This window comes from Tachypleus tridentatus, chromosome 6 (assembly GCF_004210375.1).
Source record: "Tachypleus tridentatus isolate NWPU-2018 chromosome 6, ASM421037v1, whole genome shotgun sequence".
Classification (NCBI taxonomy): Eukaryota; Metazoa; Arthropoda; class Merostomata; order Xiphosura; family Limulidae; genus Tachypleus; species Tachypleus tridentatus.
In genome coordinates, this window is record NC_134830.1 from 60,878,564 (window position 1) to 60,894,783 (window position 16,220).

Here is a 16,220-nt window from a genome sequence, read left to right on the forward strand (position 1 = left end):
ATTCTTGTTTCAAGTACTTATCGAAAGGGGAAGTCACAAAGTTAAGAGCTTGACTGAGAAGGGTCCACCTTTCTTCGAATGTGACTGAGCAAAGACTTTACGCAGTTCTATAAACATATTTCTTTTCAGTTTCTGTACATTATTATAACAACAACATGCAATACTTAAGCTTGTAAGGGTCTTAAAGAGCTGTTCATATTTTTAATACTATGAAACCAGAATAATGTTCAACTGTACATACACTCTTTAAGATGTGGTTGAGTCGTGTTTGTCAAATGTTCTTCAGACTCTGTACATGGAATTTTAGACTTGTGCAACATGTAACGAGCAAACGGTAATTAAAAGACACTTCTAGATCACAGCAAAGAACACTTCAACGAGCAGACTATTATACAAAAGCTATTCTATGGCATTACAAAGTGCAACTAAGATAAAAGCTCCAGAGAATAGTTTAACAAACAAGATACAACATACTGACACTTTTAGAACACTGCAAAGTATGTTAAAACAATAACAACACATTTGCACTTTTAAAACACTACATAATACTAATTTAACAAGTAAATAAAGTTAACAAACAAAAACATCTTGAGCACTTCGCGAAAATAATAGTTTGAAACATGAGAAAGGATTGCAAGGAAAACTTAATATGTAATGTAAAGTAAACAAATATCGCGCAGAATTAATTATCTCAAATCGCTCAAACATCCCACAAGTTAAGGAATAAAGACCATTTAAAAACTGCTGAACACTGCGTTTAGTAGAAACGGAATGTGAATAAATGGACAATTAATAAACAGATCGAAAGTACGATTCTGAATGTTGTTACGTACATTTCTAAACTGTAGTTTTTTTTTTTTTTTTTAATTTCGCGCAAAACTACTCAAGGGCTATCTGCGCTAGTCGTCCCTAATTTAGCAGTGTAAGACTAGAGGAGGGAAGGCAGCTAGTCATCACCACCCATCGCCAACTCTTGGGCTACTCTTTTATCAATGAATAGTGGGATTGACCGTCACATTATAACGCCCCCACGGCTGGGAGGGCGAGCATGTTTGGTGCGACGGGGATTCGAACCCACCACCCTCAGATTACGAGTCGAACGCCTTAACCCACCTGGCCATGCCGGACCAAAAGGTAAACATGTTTGGTGTCACGGGGATTCGAATCCGCGACCCTCAGATTACGACTACCTGGCCATGCCGGGCCAAATTGTAGTAATAAATATTTTATGAACCAATTCATTTACTATTGAAACTCAGCATTTAGAAAAACTTAGTTTTTCACGTTATTTATATATGTATGAAGATGGAGAGTATATAGAGATAAAATTCTCCATGTGGAAAGTATATATAGAAATACATAACCATCGAAATAAATAATAAGTCATACTTATAATGAGGAATGTTTTGTTTTTGTTGCAGTACAGTAAAAGGCTTAAGAGTACGCTATACTTTACACTTAGAAAGAACAAATAATAACTAATTGTTTGTAAGTTACTTCTGTACTAATAATCAAAACATGCCATTTTCTAATAATGTATTTCATTTATTTCGTTAGGGATTAAACTGGAAAGAAGTTCACCTTTAGAAAATGTGTTTTATAATCCTTCTTTGTGTAACAGAAAAATTAGGTTTTCTATCGGCTTGCTAAGTCGTAAATCCAGTAAGTAGAAAACAATAACTTTCCGAAGGTTGTGATGTGAAACAATACACTTACCATTCAACATTATACAAATCTGATGATAAAACCTTTGAAGTAATATCCTAACGTCATGCAAGCACTTGCAGTTACTGTCCAAGAGTGTGCTTGTTTGAAGAGGGTGAGATGTCCCTTTCATTCTGCAGTACGTTTTGCAAGAGTCGTCGCAATAGGTCATTAGCTCACGAGCAGGTTCAGAGCACGTGGCTGAAATACACAACATAACTATGGAGAAGTAGTATACCACGTGGGAAAGAGCGGCAGCTATAAGTAGTAAAATTAACACTCGAGATCGTTCACAAACAGATACTTATTTGGGCGTTTGCTTGTGATCATTTTATATACACACGTGGAAAAGCAGCTAAGCACACATTCCTAAACTTAGCTGGGTAGTAAAACCTCAAAAACCGGTGAATTAGTAGGGCAGAATACAAACAGCATCACCGTCGGCTGCAGTACACAAACTCTCCGACAATCTGTCTTACTACCTTGTGTCTAGCTACTGACTGTACAAGCGCTGGGACTCCCAGCAGACGAATATCTACCTCTGCCTGTATGGATGACTGAACAACTTCGACGGTGGCGGCACATAGCGATAGTGGCTGAAACGTAAAAAAAAAAAAAAAAATAGAGAGAGAGAGAGAAAGCCATGAAAGCTATTGATTACAACATGTGTCACACAGAGACGTATATAGCTTCATGTTACTAACATGTAAAAACATGTTTGTCTAGCGGATTTATACATTTACGAATACCCGTACTTCTCAGTAAATTACGTTTCATTACATAATAGTGAATCTTTATTTCTTCTGGTATAGAACATCCTAAACAGAGCAAACTGTCAAGGAAAGATTGTCAATTTATAATGTTTTCGAAGAAGGAATTGCATTAAATACATATTCTCGAAGACAGTGGAAACGCTTGTGATATCTGTATGAAATTAACACTGAAAAGAAAAACAAATCTCAAAATAAAGCATGTCTTTGCTTATATTAGAATAAATCCTAAGTATGTAATGTCAAACTAATTATTTATTTCCACAAATCACTGGGAATTATCGTTAAAGACAACTTATAAAACGCACGAGCACCGAATAAATCCCCTTTTATTCAATCTACTATAAAATCAACGATATAATGTGCTAAATCGTGATAGAGATGTGTCTCTTATCCCTTTTAGGCGGGAAAATGCTGGCTCGTGCCGTGGGATGTTGGTTAACAGTACTGTTTGTTAAAACCACATATTCCTCTTTCTAAAACGTTCTCCCGTTAACCATGTGCTCCTGATAGCTGCAAGCAAGCAGGGGGGGTTCTACCTGAAGAGCACCAGTGGTATGTGCCACCTGGGCACGTGCACGCGTGAGCCCGAATCATAACAGAGGGCATGTGTGTGTGCACGCGCACAAGCTTTTGTGTATCAATCGGCACACACTCCTCACTTAACTTTAGAAAAGCTCGCACCCTAACAATTGCAAGAATTTTTCCTTTTGATACGGCTTTCTGCAGTGAACCTTTATGAATCGTATGTGTGTGTGCAGTGACTATACAAGCACAGACAAGCAACAGCCGTGAGTAGACCATAAAAGAAAAAAAAACAAAACAACGTAACTTCATCATTTAGGATAACCGTGTTGACAAAAGCTTTCAAAATCAACACAAATTTTACTCAGAGTTCGCCCTAAAAACACTATATTTACCAAGATCTTCAGAGAACAGTTAGTTCTTTGGATATACGGTATATGAAGTAAACTGTGGACCACCATTCAGAGCAGATGTGCATGGGTGGGCAACAACATTACGCGGAAAACCACTAAATACACAGTTGAGCACGCTGATGCTTAAGAAACATTCGAAACATCTTGGATGGATTTGAAACCAAGAATAAACTGGATTGAACTTCAAAATTTTGTCGATTTATTAATACGCAGGCTCTGTGTTGTATATTCTAGTACTTATACTAGGACCCTGTGAGCAAAATCAGAGATTATATGAAAGTACGTCAACAAACAATACAACAATACTATACCCAATGCCGATAAGGCCTTTCGCACAATACCTGATGAGTCCTCCTGCCTCTGCAATAGACTGTTTATATATTCTTTAAATAGTATTCCTTTTTCTCTAAAATTACACTTCAATATTTATGTAGCAGTACGTCTAACTGAAATTTATGGTTAGTGTAATAGATTTACTCAACGATCAGTTATACATACGTCTAATATTTGAATTTGGTGAGACAGCGATGACTTTATTGAATTGCAATGTTAAAATCTGGAGTTCGATTCATGCGAATTTTTTTATCTCGTTCATATTAAATTCCTCGAGTTCGGGTTACGAAGAAGGACTGTTGAGTCCTTTAGCAACCCTAGGATTTAGTGTTTAAGGACTGTTCCTATACGCTCATTTTTAAAATATTTTTTAAAAGAACACCCCTTATCCAATATGATTTTACTGCCTGAATTCTCTTCCTCGATATCGAAGCCATTTTCCTCTGGCATAAAGGACACTGCTGAAAACTTACTCTATCTAATTACACTGGTTAGTACCTTTCATGACGAAACGTTTTGTATTTTTATGGTAGGGGTTCTTGTGTGGTAGTTATATTTAACGAAGAAATGCTTTATTGTTATATAGTTCACACTCTTCGTTTTTAGTTATGGTGGCATTTTTTTCCAAAGTTACAATTTTTTTCCTCGGGAAAAAAAAGGAACAAAAAAGACGCAGATTGGCGGAAGAAATAAGACTATTCGCTCGTGCTTTAATTGCGTCTCGCGTTAATAGGCCTAGTAACACCGTGAATATACCGACTTGAAGTGTTGAGTGAGAGATACAAGAAATGAGCAATGAGAAAGACAGAAGTTTACGTCGCTGCAGTTGCCCCCATATATCAACTACGAATCCCGAAGAGCTGTTATTTTAAGATTTGGAGTTCAGAGGTTAATGAAACAGTAACCTCATAATGATTCTTTTTTTTTTTTGGGAGGGGGGAGGTACATAAGAAACCTGGCTCCACAGATGCTAATGAAGTATTGCAACCTTTTTCCGGAAGTAACCTACTTTACTCCGGTTTCCTTCTGTTTGTATTACGTAAAATTAGTTCTGTGATAACACAGACAGAAATGCCTTTTCGGCCAGTCACGTGAAGTGAATACAGAATGATGGTCGTGAAATCGGCTAAAATGAATACAGAAAGAACCGGGCAACCAACACGTACACACACGCACACGCGTACTTAGAGCATGGTTTTATGGGTTACTTTATGCGTTTGTTATACGCATCACCGATTCCAACTCTCCACATAAAGTATATGGGTATATAGAAGCGTAAAGCGTAAGGGGAGGGGGGTATTGTGGGAATTATTTGCACACAATAAAAACGCTTTAAAACCCAGATTTTAAAACTGTTCTCTTCTTTTTTCTCCTTCTGTATCAAAAAAGTCTGGTTTGATTATTACTGTTAAGCGCAAAGATACACAACAGGATAACCTGTGCTCTGTCCATCACGGAATCAATCATAAAACAGAAAAATTGATTTTCCAAGTCTAAAGTTGCATTCTGTTCCTAAGATGAGTTCAAAGAACCTTCAAAACGTGCACAGTCCGTTAATAATACAATCGACAGCTTTAAAAAATCGTAGAAATGCAAAATCATAAGAATAAGATTTCACACTGGAAACTAACACGCTGTATTTTTAATAATTCAGAGCAGTTTTTGAACAGAGAGATGAGCAGAAAAATGTTACACGAGACACATTTTATGGAACAGTTACAAGTGAGTTAAGCTTAGTTTTTGTATAATTGTATAAGCGAAGTACAGTGTGTTATTTTAATACAACTCACTAAGTTCCTATCTCTAAGATAACCTTCCCGGCATGCCTAGGTGGTTAAGGCACTCGACTCGTAATCCGAGGGTTGCGGATTCGAATCCTTATCACAACAAATATGTTTGTCCTTTCAGCCATGATGGCGTTTTAATGTGACGGTCAATTCCACTATTCGTTGGTAAAAGAGTAGCCCAAGAGTTGTCGGTGGGTGGTGATAACTAGCTATCTTTTCTCTAGTCTTACACTGCTAAATTAGGGACAACTAGCGCAGATAGTCCTCGTGTAGCTTTGCACGAAATTAAAAAAAAATCTAAGACAACCACAATGCCTTCCGTCTTTTGTTTTTTGCAAAAGGCAAAGATGAGATTACAGTTACTTATTTTAGAATCGTTCAGTATCAAAACATGCAAAAATTGTCAGAACTTTTAAGTATATTATTTAGGGTTTTAATAAATTAGGTCCCTCGAGGTGAAATAACTATCACGTGTTTCTACTTCATTTTAAAATAATGGTTTTTGATGTGGTATTTTTTTTTATAGGTTACCGGTTCACTCCTAACGTTAACTCGACTATGTTCTGAAAAACCTTTGTAGGTGTTTGAACTCTCATGGTTCAAACATTTTTATTTTATCAAATGCTTTATTCGTAGAATGTTGGCTTTTATAGATGGAACTGTGCAAAATATACGAAAACAAGTCTCTTAAAAACCTTTTATAGCCGACTCGACTGGATCGCTGGTGAATCTCTTGATTGCTATTGTTCCATTCTATTCACTAGCCTCACAGAAGTTCTGGGGTACGTAAAGAGTGTTGCCCCCAGTGGTACAGCAGTATATCTGCGGGCTTATAATGCTAGAAACCGAGTTTCAATACCCGTGGTGAGCATAGCACAGATAGCTCTTTGTGTAGCTTTATGCCTAATAAACAACAACAACAAAAGTAAAGGGTTAAAAAACGAAATGCAATTACACGTATAGGGCTTTTTTATCAATAAAATATTTCTCCATTACAAAACCCTTGAAATGTTTATGAGTTCAAAATCCTCTTAAGTATTTCAACTAATTTAATTTTTTTTTTCGTACAAATTATACTGTGTGTGTTTTCTTATAGCAAAGCCAAATCGAGGTATCTGCTGAGACCACCGACAAGTAAACTGGAGTGACAGACGCAGTTTAAATGAGCATATTGAAAAATCTTATTACGACCGAGGTAACGAGTAAGAATTATCTTTAGATTATGTAATCATATTTAGTATTTAGAACTTTGAGTAAATATAAAAAACCTTAAATCATATTTTTACATACATAAGCAATTTTTTAACTTCGTGTAGGAATAACATTAAAAATCACCTGATTATAATCATGCTTAATATTTGAATTTCTTGTAGGATTAACATATTAACTCACCTAGCTATGAATATGTGTACTATTTGAATTTAAGCAGGAATAATATTCAAATTACTTGACTTATAATCATGTGTAATACTTACATTTTATGCACGTATAATTCATTTGAAATCCAAAATCTTAGCTCATCTCATCAGTTAACAATGTCGGTCTTCTATCAGTATCTATTTATTTGGTGATATATTATAGGTTTTTTTACAAATTTTCATCAATTCAAAGTTAAGTTTTAGAGATCTATTTCAGTAATAATTTACCTTTGTTCACCTGGTGTGTCGTGAGAAAAATCTTTTCGACCATCAGTAAATCACTGAGCGACATTGCTGTTGATCTATATCAATTCTGATTAAAACATGTTACATGTACAAAAAGAGCAAAGTTAGAATAAAGAATTAATTCATAAGGAGAACCAGGTTATATGAAAGGTTCAAACCCTGTATAGCTGTCATGTAAAAGTGGGTAAGTTTAAGAAGTAAACGTTAGAGACAAATTTGCTTCTGTTCCCATTAGGGTTTACAAAGATTATCATAAACAAAGTCAAGTGGTCCACGAGCAAAGAAGTTTCAGAAACGATATTCTAGATATAGATATAGAATTTGTAACGATCCAAAGGGTTGTTTAAAAAAAACCAAACTAAACCAGTATTGAAACCTAAGTATAGACTTAAACCGATGCAGAAAACGCATTTTTACTATCGACTCCATAAGAGCCGTCAGTGACATAAGGATTTAGTGACACATGGCCCTAATGTCATAAGGTGTTAACACGTGAGATTCTACTATCATAGGATGTTAATAACATAAGGCGTTAATGTCATAAGATGTTAATGACATGAGACACTTGATGTAAGACGATAATTACATATTGATATCAGGTAAAAATATACTGATTCGACAGTAATAACTTAATACACTCCTTTCATAAGAATGAAATATAAAGCTTGGTTACAGCTTCTTACACCTGTATTTGGAAGTATCATTAACCCTAGAACTACCCACCAGGTTCATGTACCCCACTGGTTTTTAAACACATTTTTCTAAGCTATTTATGCACAAAATTGCTTGCGGGTCCATGACGTAGCTGGTTACACAGTCACCAATAACATCTACGTCACGCAATAATACTGTAAGGGAAAATACCGTCAGTGAACGGTTTATTCCATTACCTACTGCTGGGATTTTCTATGTAGTTTGCCCCCATCCCCTCCCAACCACCACCACCAAGTGACAAAGTTGTGCGTCTGCGTACTTATAGTGCTGTAAGCCGGATTTCGATACTCGATAGCGAACGACATAAAAACAGGTCTATAATTGCAAAATTAAAGAGGACACAGAACTACTGCCTTCTTTCTTCGATTAAAATAGATATCGTAAGTCAAGAAGTAGTTCTACTAAAAACATTCACTGACCACATCTTCGGGTGTAAAGAAACTTTATATTTATTTTTGAACGCCCTTTCTTTTTCCCTCGTTTAAATACACGAAACATCTGGTGATCTGTGTATATTGATGTTTTTCAACTTTGACGTAATCATGAAACTGTTAGAATATTTCTAGACGTGTTCTGTCGTGCATACGGATATAAGTACCAACAATTGCTTTGATTCTGTGCAACCGCGGCTCCCGAACAGAAAATCCCCTTCTTTTACACATTATTGTTAGTTCAAGACACGTACGGACATGTATTCTCGAACAAAAAATAACTTATTTTTTTCCCTAGCAGGATTTATCTTGTATCAGATTTTAAAATCAAAAGCTCAATGTTTTTATTATACAATTCTAGATTATTCAGCGTCACTTTTCCATAATGGAGAATCAGTGGAACTGCCTGACAGTTTAGAAAATGAGAAGAGACGCATTTGGTTTGCTACTAATAGACATGTTTCGGTCTAGTTCATAAATAAAAAATACGATTCTACAACTATGAACGAGTCACCTGTGTATGTGTCAAGCAAATCTATTTTCAAAATATTGCAATAGTTAGATCGCATAATTCATAAGAAATATATTGAGACTCCTCCTTTATTTATTTATCTTAGAATTTTCCAGCAAACCTAAATGTATAACCGTTCCTAAATTTTGGACTGATAAACTAGACGAAATGTGACTAGCTACTCTTTTCTGACAGAGTGGTGGCATTTGACTGTTATTCTTATAACGCACCATTGCACAAAAAGTGAAATGCATTTATGCGGTAACGGGCCGCGAACCACTAATCTTTTGCTCCGTTCTTTACTATATTTTTTGCAACATATGAACACATTGCATAACCAGCATAATAACCTCGGTTTATATTAAATTTTGATTCATCAGTCTTTATGTTCTATTTGAAGGACTCTCAATATTCACAGTTTTGTGTTTAATACTCAGATTTATAATGCTTTTGAAACACAGAGAAACTGTTAAGTCAAATGTATGCTTGTTTTAACACAATGGGGTATCAGAACGCTATCCAAACGTTGTAAGCTTGAGACAGTGCTGTCAAGGATATTCAAAGTATTCACATAACGGAGGATACTGAAGAGCTCAGAACAATGCTGTTAGAAGCATTTACTGCAGCCTACCGAAAGACATAGAAGTGCTTAGGACTGTGCTATTATAAACATGTAGTTTATTTTGTTGAACCCGGTAGAAACGTTGAGAACAATACTATTACGAACATTCACCGTGCATAAGTGTAAAACAGAAACTGTACTGTCTTGAACATTTACTACTTTTTGATGGAAGAATTATTTCAAGCTTGTCATACTTCCGTGTCTGATAATTTTTCTAAATAAAAGGTTGAGAAATAAACAGTAAACTTTGAAGTTCATTGAAAAAGTTTGAACTGTGCTTTTTCGCTATTTTTTGGAAGTATTTTGTAATTTATTCATTTCTTAAATCTTAACAGTTGTTTTTTTCATCTTCTGGGCACGTAGTTTCAATCATCAAAAATTATTACATAACAAGAATATTTTCACTGGTTTGTTTCACTAATCTTGGATAGACGTGGCCCAGTGGTTAGCGTATACGGACTGTGAATTCGATGGTTAATGGTTTGCATCTCTCTACAAAGTTTATTGTGAACATCACATCTATGAACTCAGGTCTGGTATGGCCAGGTGGTTAAGATGCTTGACTGGTAATCTGAGGGTCGTGGGTTCGAATACTCTCGTCACATCAGACATTCTTACCCTTTTGGCCGTGAGGGCAATATGAAGTTACAGTCAATCCCACTTCTCGTTGGTACAAGAGTAGCCCAGAAGTTTCACACTACTAAATTAGGGACGGCTAGCGCAGATAACTCTCTTGTAGTGTTGCAGAAAATTCAAAACAAACCAAACAAAATCTGTCAACTTAGAATTAGAGACGGGTATTCGTATATAGTCCCTACGTAGCTCCGTGGGGAAAGAAAAAATCTAAAAAAAAAGAAACAACCAAACTCTTGCGAAAGAAATCTTTTTAATGCTTAGCTCAAGTCATTAAAACCAAATTTAGATAGAGGATGTTTGTATGTTTGTTTTTGAATTTCGCACAAAGCTACTCGAGGGCTATCTGTGCTAGCCGTCCCTAATTTAGCAGTGTAAGACTAGAGGGAAGGCAGCTAGTCATCACCACCCACCGCCAACTATTGGGCTACTCTTTTACCAACGAATAGTGGGATTGACCGTCACATTATAACGTCCCCACGGCTGAAAGGGCGAGCATGTTTGGCGCGACGGGGATGCGAACCCGCGATCCTCAGATTACGAGTCGCACGCCTTAACACGCTCGGCCTTTCACTTGACTAATTACGATTAACTATTTATTAAGAGAACTCGTATATTGTTAAAAGAAACGTATTCCTTGTTAGCTATAGTTATTAGAAACAATCTTAACACTTTAATTATCATAATAATGTCTTGTTTATAACACCCATTTGCCCCAGGACATAATTCATTCTTTCTTACAAAATCATTTTAGTCAATACGGAACAAAAAAGGCAAAGGCTCAAAATATAAAAATATCTTGAAATGTAGTAAAACTGTAACTTAGAACCATTTTCCTATGTTTGATAGTGGTATATAAGCCGATGATTAGATGCTGATAAAGAAATACGCGTTTACTGTAGATTAGAGGTAAATTAAACGTTTATAATTTTGGAAACAACGTCGCAAAGCTATAAAAAGGATTGTCTGTGCATAGCCGTCACTAAATCTGAGCTTACAGGCTAGAGGTAAAGCCTCCGGTTAGCAACTTCAGCCACTGACTGGACTTTTGTAGCAACGAGACGAGAATCATTAACTCTGTGATTCAAAGTCTGGGCACCGTAACTACTAGGTCACACCAGGCCCTAATGGAAAGGATATACTGTTTTGTATTAAATTTTGGACAACATTAATATTATATATGTAGACAAAGAGTGTGGTTGTTCTCACTAATTAATAAAATATTGTGAGAATTTTCAGTACAGTTTCCTTTAAAAAAGGGATAAACAAGAAATGATACTAAAAGAAATAGAATAATATATTCTGTTATCTGTTCTAGAAAGAGCAAAGTGGTACGTACCGCTAGAAACCGGGTTTCGATACCCGTGGTGGGCAGTGCACAGATAGCTCTTTGTGTAACTGCGTGCATAATAACAAACGACAACAGAAACTGTTAACCGAAGTAAGGAGGACAGCACGATTTTTTCCGTTACTGACATCACGTTTGAAGATATCAGTGAAACAAAATAACCTTTATTGTTGCTTAAAACGAGTTAACTCGTTTCAAGAAGAGCTGTACACGAAAACCGACAACTTTTACTTATCACCAAACAGCTGCTAGTCATTGCTAAGAAGCAACGAATCTTTGTTATTTCTACAACAAATATGCGCCTTTAAAGGAGTTGGTGTCGGTCTCGATTCGGAGAAAACTTCATTGCTTTGTGCATTTGGAATCCCGAGCAAAAGTGGCAAAGTTACTGGTCGCTTTGTGGGCCTCTGATTGATAACGGTCACTGCAAATTCATCGAGCTAGGCAGTGAAAGATCTATACCGTCATCTGTCACAGTATTTTACAGTCTCGTTTCCCAATGTGCTACAACGGGGGTGGTCTCACACACTAACCATTTTTCCTCGTCCTATTAAGCCCTCCAACAGAGTCTTTGCTACTTGGAGTGACTGAAGCACACCAGTTTCGGCGGTCTTTTATGAAGACGCAGCTAAATCAACGGCCTACTTTTGACACGGCGGCTCTAACGCTTCTAGCCTTTTGAATTTAAACGACACAAACACCAATTTTTGGAATTTCATGGTCACCTCCCACGTTTTCTAAACAGCGTCACAAAAATCCCCAACTAAGTGGAAAACGTTACAACCAATACACCTAATACACTATACACAGCTTCCAAAATATTGATCGTTCTTACTGAATAATTTTCAGTAAGTATTTATCGTCTCTTATTTTAAAGTAATATTAACAGGCAAGGGCGTCCGCAGGGGAAAAGAGGGAGAACTTTCTTTAGTTATTCAGCATATGTATACGGTGTTTTTTATTCACCTTACAATTTCGCGCTGCTTTACCCCCTCCCTGGAGTAGTTTTTGGTAGCAGGTCTTGAAAGTCTTATCCTGAGAAAGTTTAATGTTTGGTAACTTTAATACTAATTCGGTTTTCGGTCTGCTATATCTCAGGGAATTAATTGTCACTGTTTGTATATCGATTACTACTGATTAGGTCCACATACTGTGTCACGCTGAATCTTTTTTTTAAGTTACAACACTCAATCTCAAGAAGTTCGTAAAAACATCGAGTGAGTTTCTGTGTGTGAAATACGTAGAAACCCCCAACACTCACTCTCATAATGCACCCACGGTTCTAAAATACGGGAGGGTGATTTTCTTTTCTTTTTGACGACGACGGGACGCGAGCCACGAGCTCTCAGTCTCACAGTCTGGCATGCTAATCATTGAATCGCACTCAGCCGAAAATGGCACAGAAATATAGTAACATGGAATATCTGTAAAACATATATATGTGTATAGACTTAATATCGCGTAACAAAGATACACCTTTCAGATAATGTGAATTCACAGAAGGGTTGTTTTGTATTTTTTATTTCCAGTTAATCAACTGAAGTTGTCAAGTACTGAGAAGGCATAGCAAGAAAAGGTATTAATTACGCTTAAGTTTTATGACTAATAGAAACATGTATATTAAACCAACTTTTCCGAAACCACATAATTTCGATACTTGTCATAGATTAGAGAAATAAGCTGAACCATTCACATATATAGTATACTGCTTGCGAAAATTGCGCGCGCGTTTAGATCAACTGCAGATAATTGGTTAAAATTAAGAAAGAAAAACCCGATAGTTTTTAGCTATTGACTTTCATATATATTTAGCATCTGTATATATCTTATATTTACTGATTTTCTGCTCTGTAATGACAGGATCTTACTGTGGTTGTAATACGGGTTTGAGAATTCAGTTTCGTATTTAAAACAAGTATTATCTGTAAGTGCACTATCTCATTTATTTACACTTTCATTAGTTACACTAACTAGTGTAACCAATGTCATTCTTTGTATTTTAATTTATTGTTTAATATTGTTATTTTCCTATAAAGATTGTTTCGCCTTTTTAGATAAAAAGACGTATTTAGTTTTACTCTAAATCTCCTAAAGTAAAAGAGTAGCCCAAGAGTTGGCGTTGGGTGGTGATCACAAGCTGCCTTCCCTCTAGTCTTACACTGCTAAATTAGAGACAGCTAGCGCAGATAGCCCTCGTGTAGCTTTGCGTGAAATTCCAAAGCAAACAAGCAAAATCTCCTAAGCTGGCCGAAACTCGTGGAATAATATTAGTGGGATTACAGTCAAAAATATCGTCAGTTTGCAGTGACGGGATCTAGCCAATGAAACAAAGCATTCCAATCTTTATAAGTAGCCTCCCCTAGCGGCATGTCTACGAACTTACAACGCTGTAAACCGCGTTTCGAAATTTGTTTTCTTTGATTGCTTGTTTCAGTTTTATCTTATAACTTAATATTTTAAAATGCATATAGTCGTTTGCTTCAAAGTGTTGATTTTTAGTTTTTCAGATGTAACTTTAGAATCGTCTCATCAGATAACAAATATTTGTTTGTTTGTTTTTGGAATTTCGCACAGAGCTACTCGAGGGCTATCTGTGCTAGCCGTCCCTAATTTAGCAGTGTAAGACTAGAGGGAAGGCAGCTAGTCATCACCACCCACCGCCAACTCTTGGGCTACTCTTTTACCAACGAATAGTGGGATTGACCGTAACATTATACGCCCCCACGGCTGGGAGGGCGAGCATGTTTAGCGCGACGCGGGCACGAACCCGCGACCCTCGGATTACGAGTCGCACGCCTTACGCGCTTGGCCATGCCAGGCCAATAACAAATATAATACCCATGACCAGATAAAAATTGGCGTTTTGAGTAATGTCACGTGAATGTTTGTTTTGTTTGTTTCTTTGTTTGGTTAAAATTAAGCACAAAACTACATAATGAGCGATATGTGCTCTGCCCACCATGGGTATCAAAACCCGGGTTTTAGCGGTGTGAGTCCGGAGACATATCGCTGTGCCTCTGGGGGGGCGTCACGTGAATGGCAGATAATGTTACCTCACCCAGTTGTACCATCATCCAGCGACACGTATCTTTTATTTAGAGAACTATGATGATTCTTTACACTTGACTTTCAGCGACAGTTCTAAGGATTAATAAACGACATCGTAAATCATGCATAAAATATTCTACATTTATTATTTAATTTCTACACGATAACGGTTGTATTATTTGAAATTATTTTTGTAAGAATATAAATAAACCAATCCAGAAAAGGTTTGTTTCAAAACTTTCACACAGAGCTACACAAAGAGCTGTTTTAGCGCAGCCTTGCTTGTTTGTTTTGAATTTCGCGCATAGCTACAAAGGGGCTATCTGCGCTAGCCGTCCCTAATTTATTAGTGTAAGACTAGAGGAAAGGCAGCTAGTTATCACCACCCACCGCCAACTCTTGGGCTACTCTTTCATCAACGAATAGTGGGATTGACCGTAATATTATAACGCCCCCACGGCTAAAAGGGTGAGCATATTTGGTGCGACGCGGATTCGAACCCGCAACTCTCAGGTTACGAATCGAATGCCTTGACCCACCTGGCCTTGCCAGGCTGTCGCAGGGGTGACAAATTTTAAGTTCATAAAGCATTGATTCACAATATAATATTGATCGTTCAACAACGATGTGCAGGGTTCCTTCTAGTGGTTGGACAAAAAGTTGCATAGTTAATTAAGGAAATGGAGCTGCAGAATAGTGTATAGGTCCCGTTGTGATTTGCCAAAATATCAAAAGTATTGCAAATGATTCGTAAACAACAACAACAAAAGGTCTATGAACCACTGGAAAGACGAATACTCAATAGCATCCACCTCTTGACTCTTCAACTACTCTTGTCTGACTGAGTACTGAAATTTGACAATTATTTATATAGAGCGTTCGCTTCTATAAAATGCGGAGCATTTGTTTATGGAAAAGGGCCGCAAACTCTGAATTTTCCGATTTATAATCTGAGCACGCTAACCACTAGGCCACACTTGGTCTGTATTAAAAACAGTATTTGATCCTTCAATATAATGTTGAGATTGAGATTCCTGTTTTTATCTGGGTTTTATTTCCTAGGTTTAATTTTTTGTGAGTTTTTAACTTAGATTTTCGATACTTAAATATTTTAACTTACATGGATAACTTGTGTCATATTTTTATTGAAGGTGGTTTTGGGTACGTTTGGACAGTGAAATGGTATCATTACTGTGAGTTGATAATGACCTTGTGTCGTTTATTTTTTGAAAAGTATTTCTTGGGACAAAATGTAACTGCAAGTGAAATCATCGGAAAGGGTTGAGAAACATGAGTCCTCAATTCACATATCATCTATTTATCGTTAGAGTGAAATTATTACTGTTACAGCTTTTATATCATAATAGAAAATAGTAAGCTTATCCCTAGTGCACTATGGCATTATGGGAAATATTAGGCCCATCTTGATTGCACCACGGTATTATAGGAAATATTAAACAACCCATCGTAAGCCTAAAAATTCCTACTTTTTTGTTCTTCTTACAAACACAGTATTATAATGTATAAAAATTCGTTTCAATTTTATTTTAGTATTTACAAATAGACAAATGACATCAACTGAATCAGTTTGTTTAGACAACGTCTGCCTCTTTCCGATTTTTGTTGTTAAAAACATGAGGAATTTTTCCAAACCTATTTCGCATGTTCAGTGCTCTTTCACGTCAGGCTATCAGTTAGGAAGTAAAACAGTCGTTTT

The 16,220-nt window shown here is 36.6% G+C and overlaps 1 protein-coding gene and 1 long non-coding RNA gene across 5 annotated transcripts in view; one reads left to right on the forward strand and one right to left on the reverse strand.

Moving 5' to 3' along the window:
* LOC143252651 (uncharacterized) overlaps positions 1 to 2,244 on the reverse strand; it is a 46,343-nt gene extending 44,099 nt beyond the window's left edge. The window contains exon 1 of one of the 3 annotated variants that reach the window (XM_076505125.1): positions 1,717 to 2,241. In XM_076505125.1, coding sequence (XP_076361240.1) covers positions 1,717 to 1,921 — 205 coding nt within the window. In that variant the 5' untranslated portion in view covers positions 1,922 to 2,241. Of the gene's footprint in view, positions 1 to 1,716 lie in introns of all 3 variants that reach the window. The other 2 variants (XM_076505124.1, XM_076505123.1) reach the window with 2 other exon arrangements.
* Positions 1 to 16,220, forward strand: part of LOC143252652 (uncharacterized) — a 105,728-nt gene that overhangs the window by 42,819 nt on the left and 46,689 nt on the right. The window contains exons 2-3 of one of the 2 annotated variants that reach the window (XR_013029094.1): positions 6,629 to 6,727; positions 8,703 to 8,838. This is a non-coding gene — a long non-coding RNA (uncharacterized LOC143252652). Of the gene's footprint in view, positions 1 to 6,628; positions 6,728 to 8,702; positions 8,839 to 16,220 lie in introns of those variants that run through there. The other variant, XR_013029095.1, reaches the window with a different exon arrangement.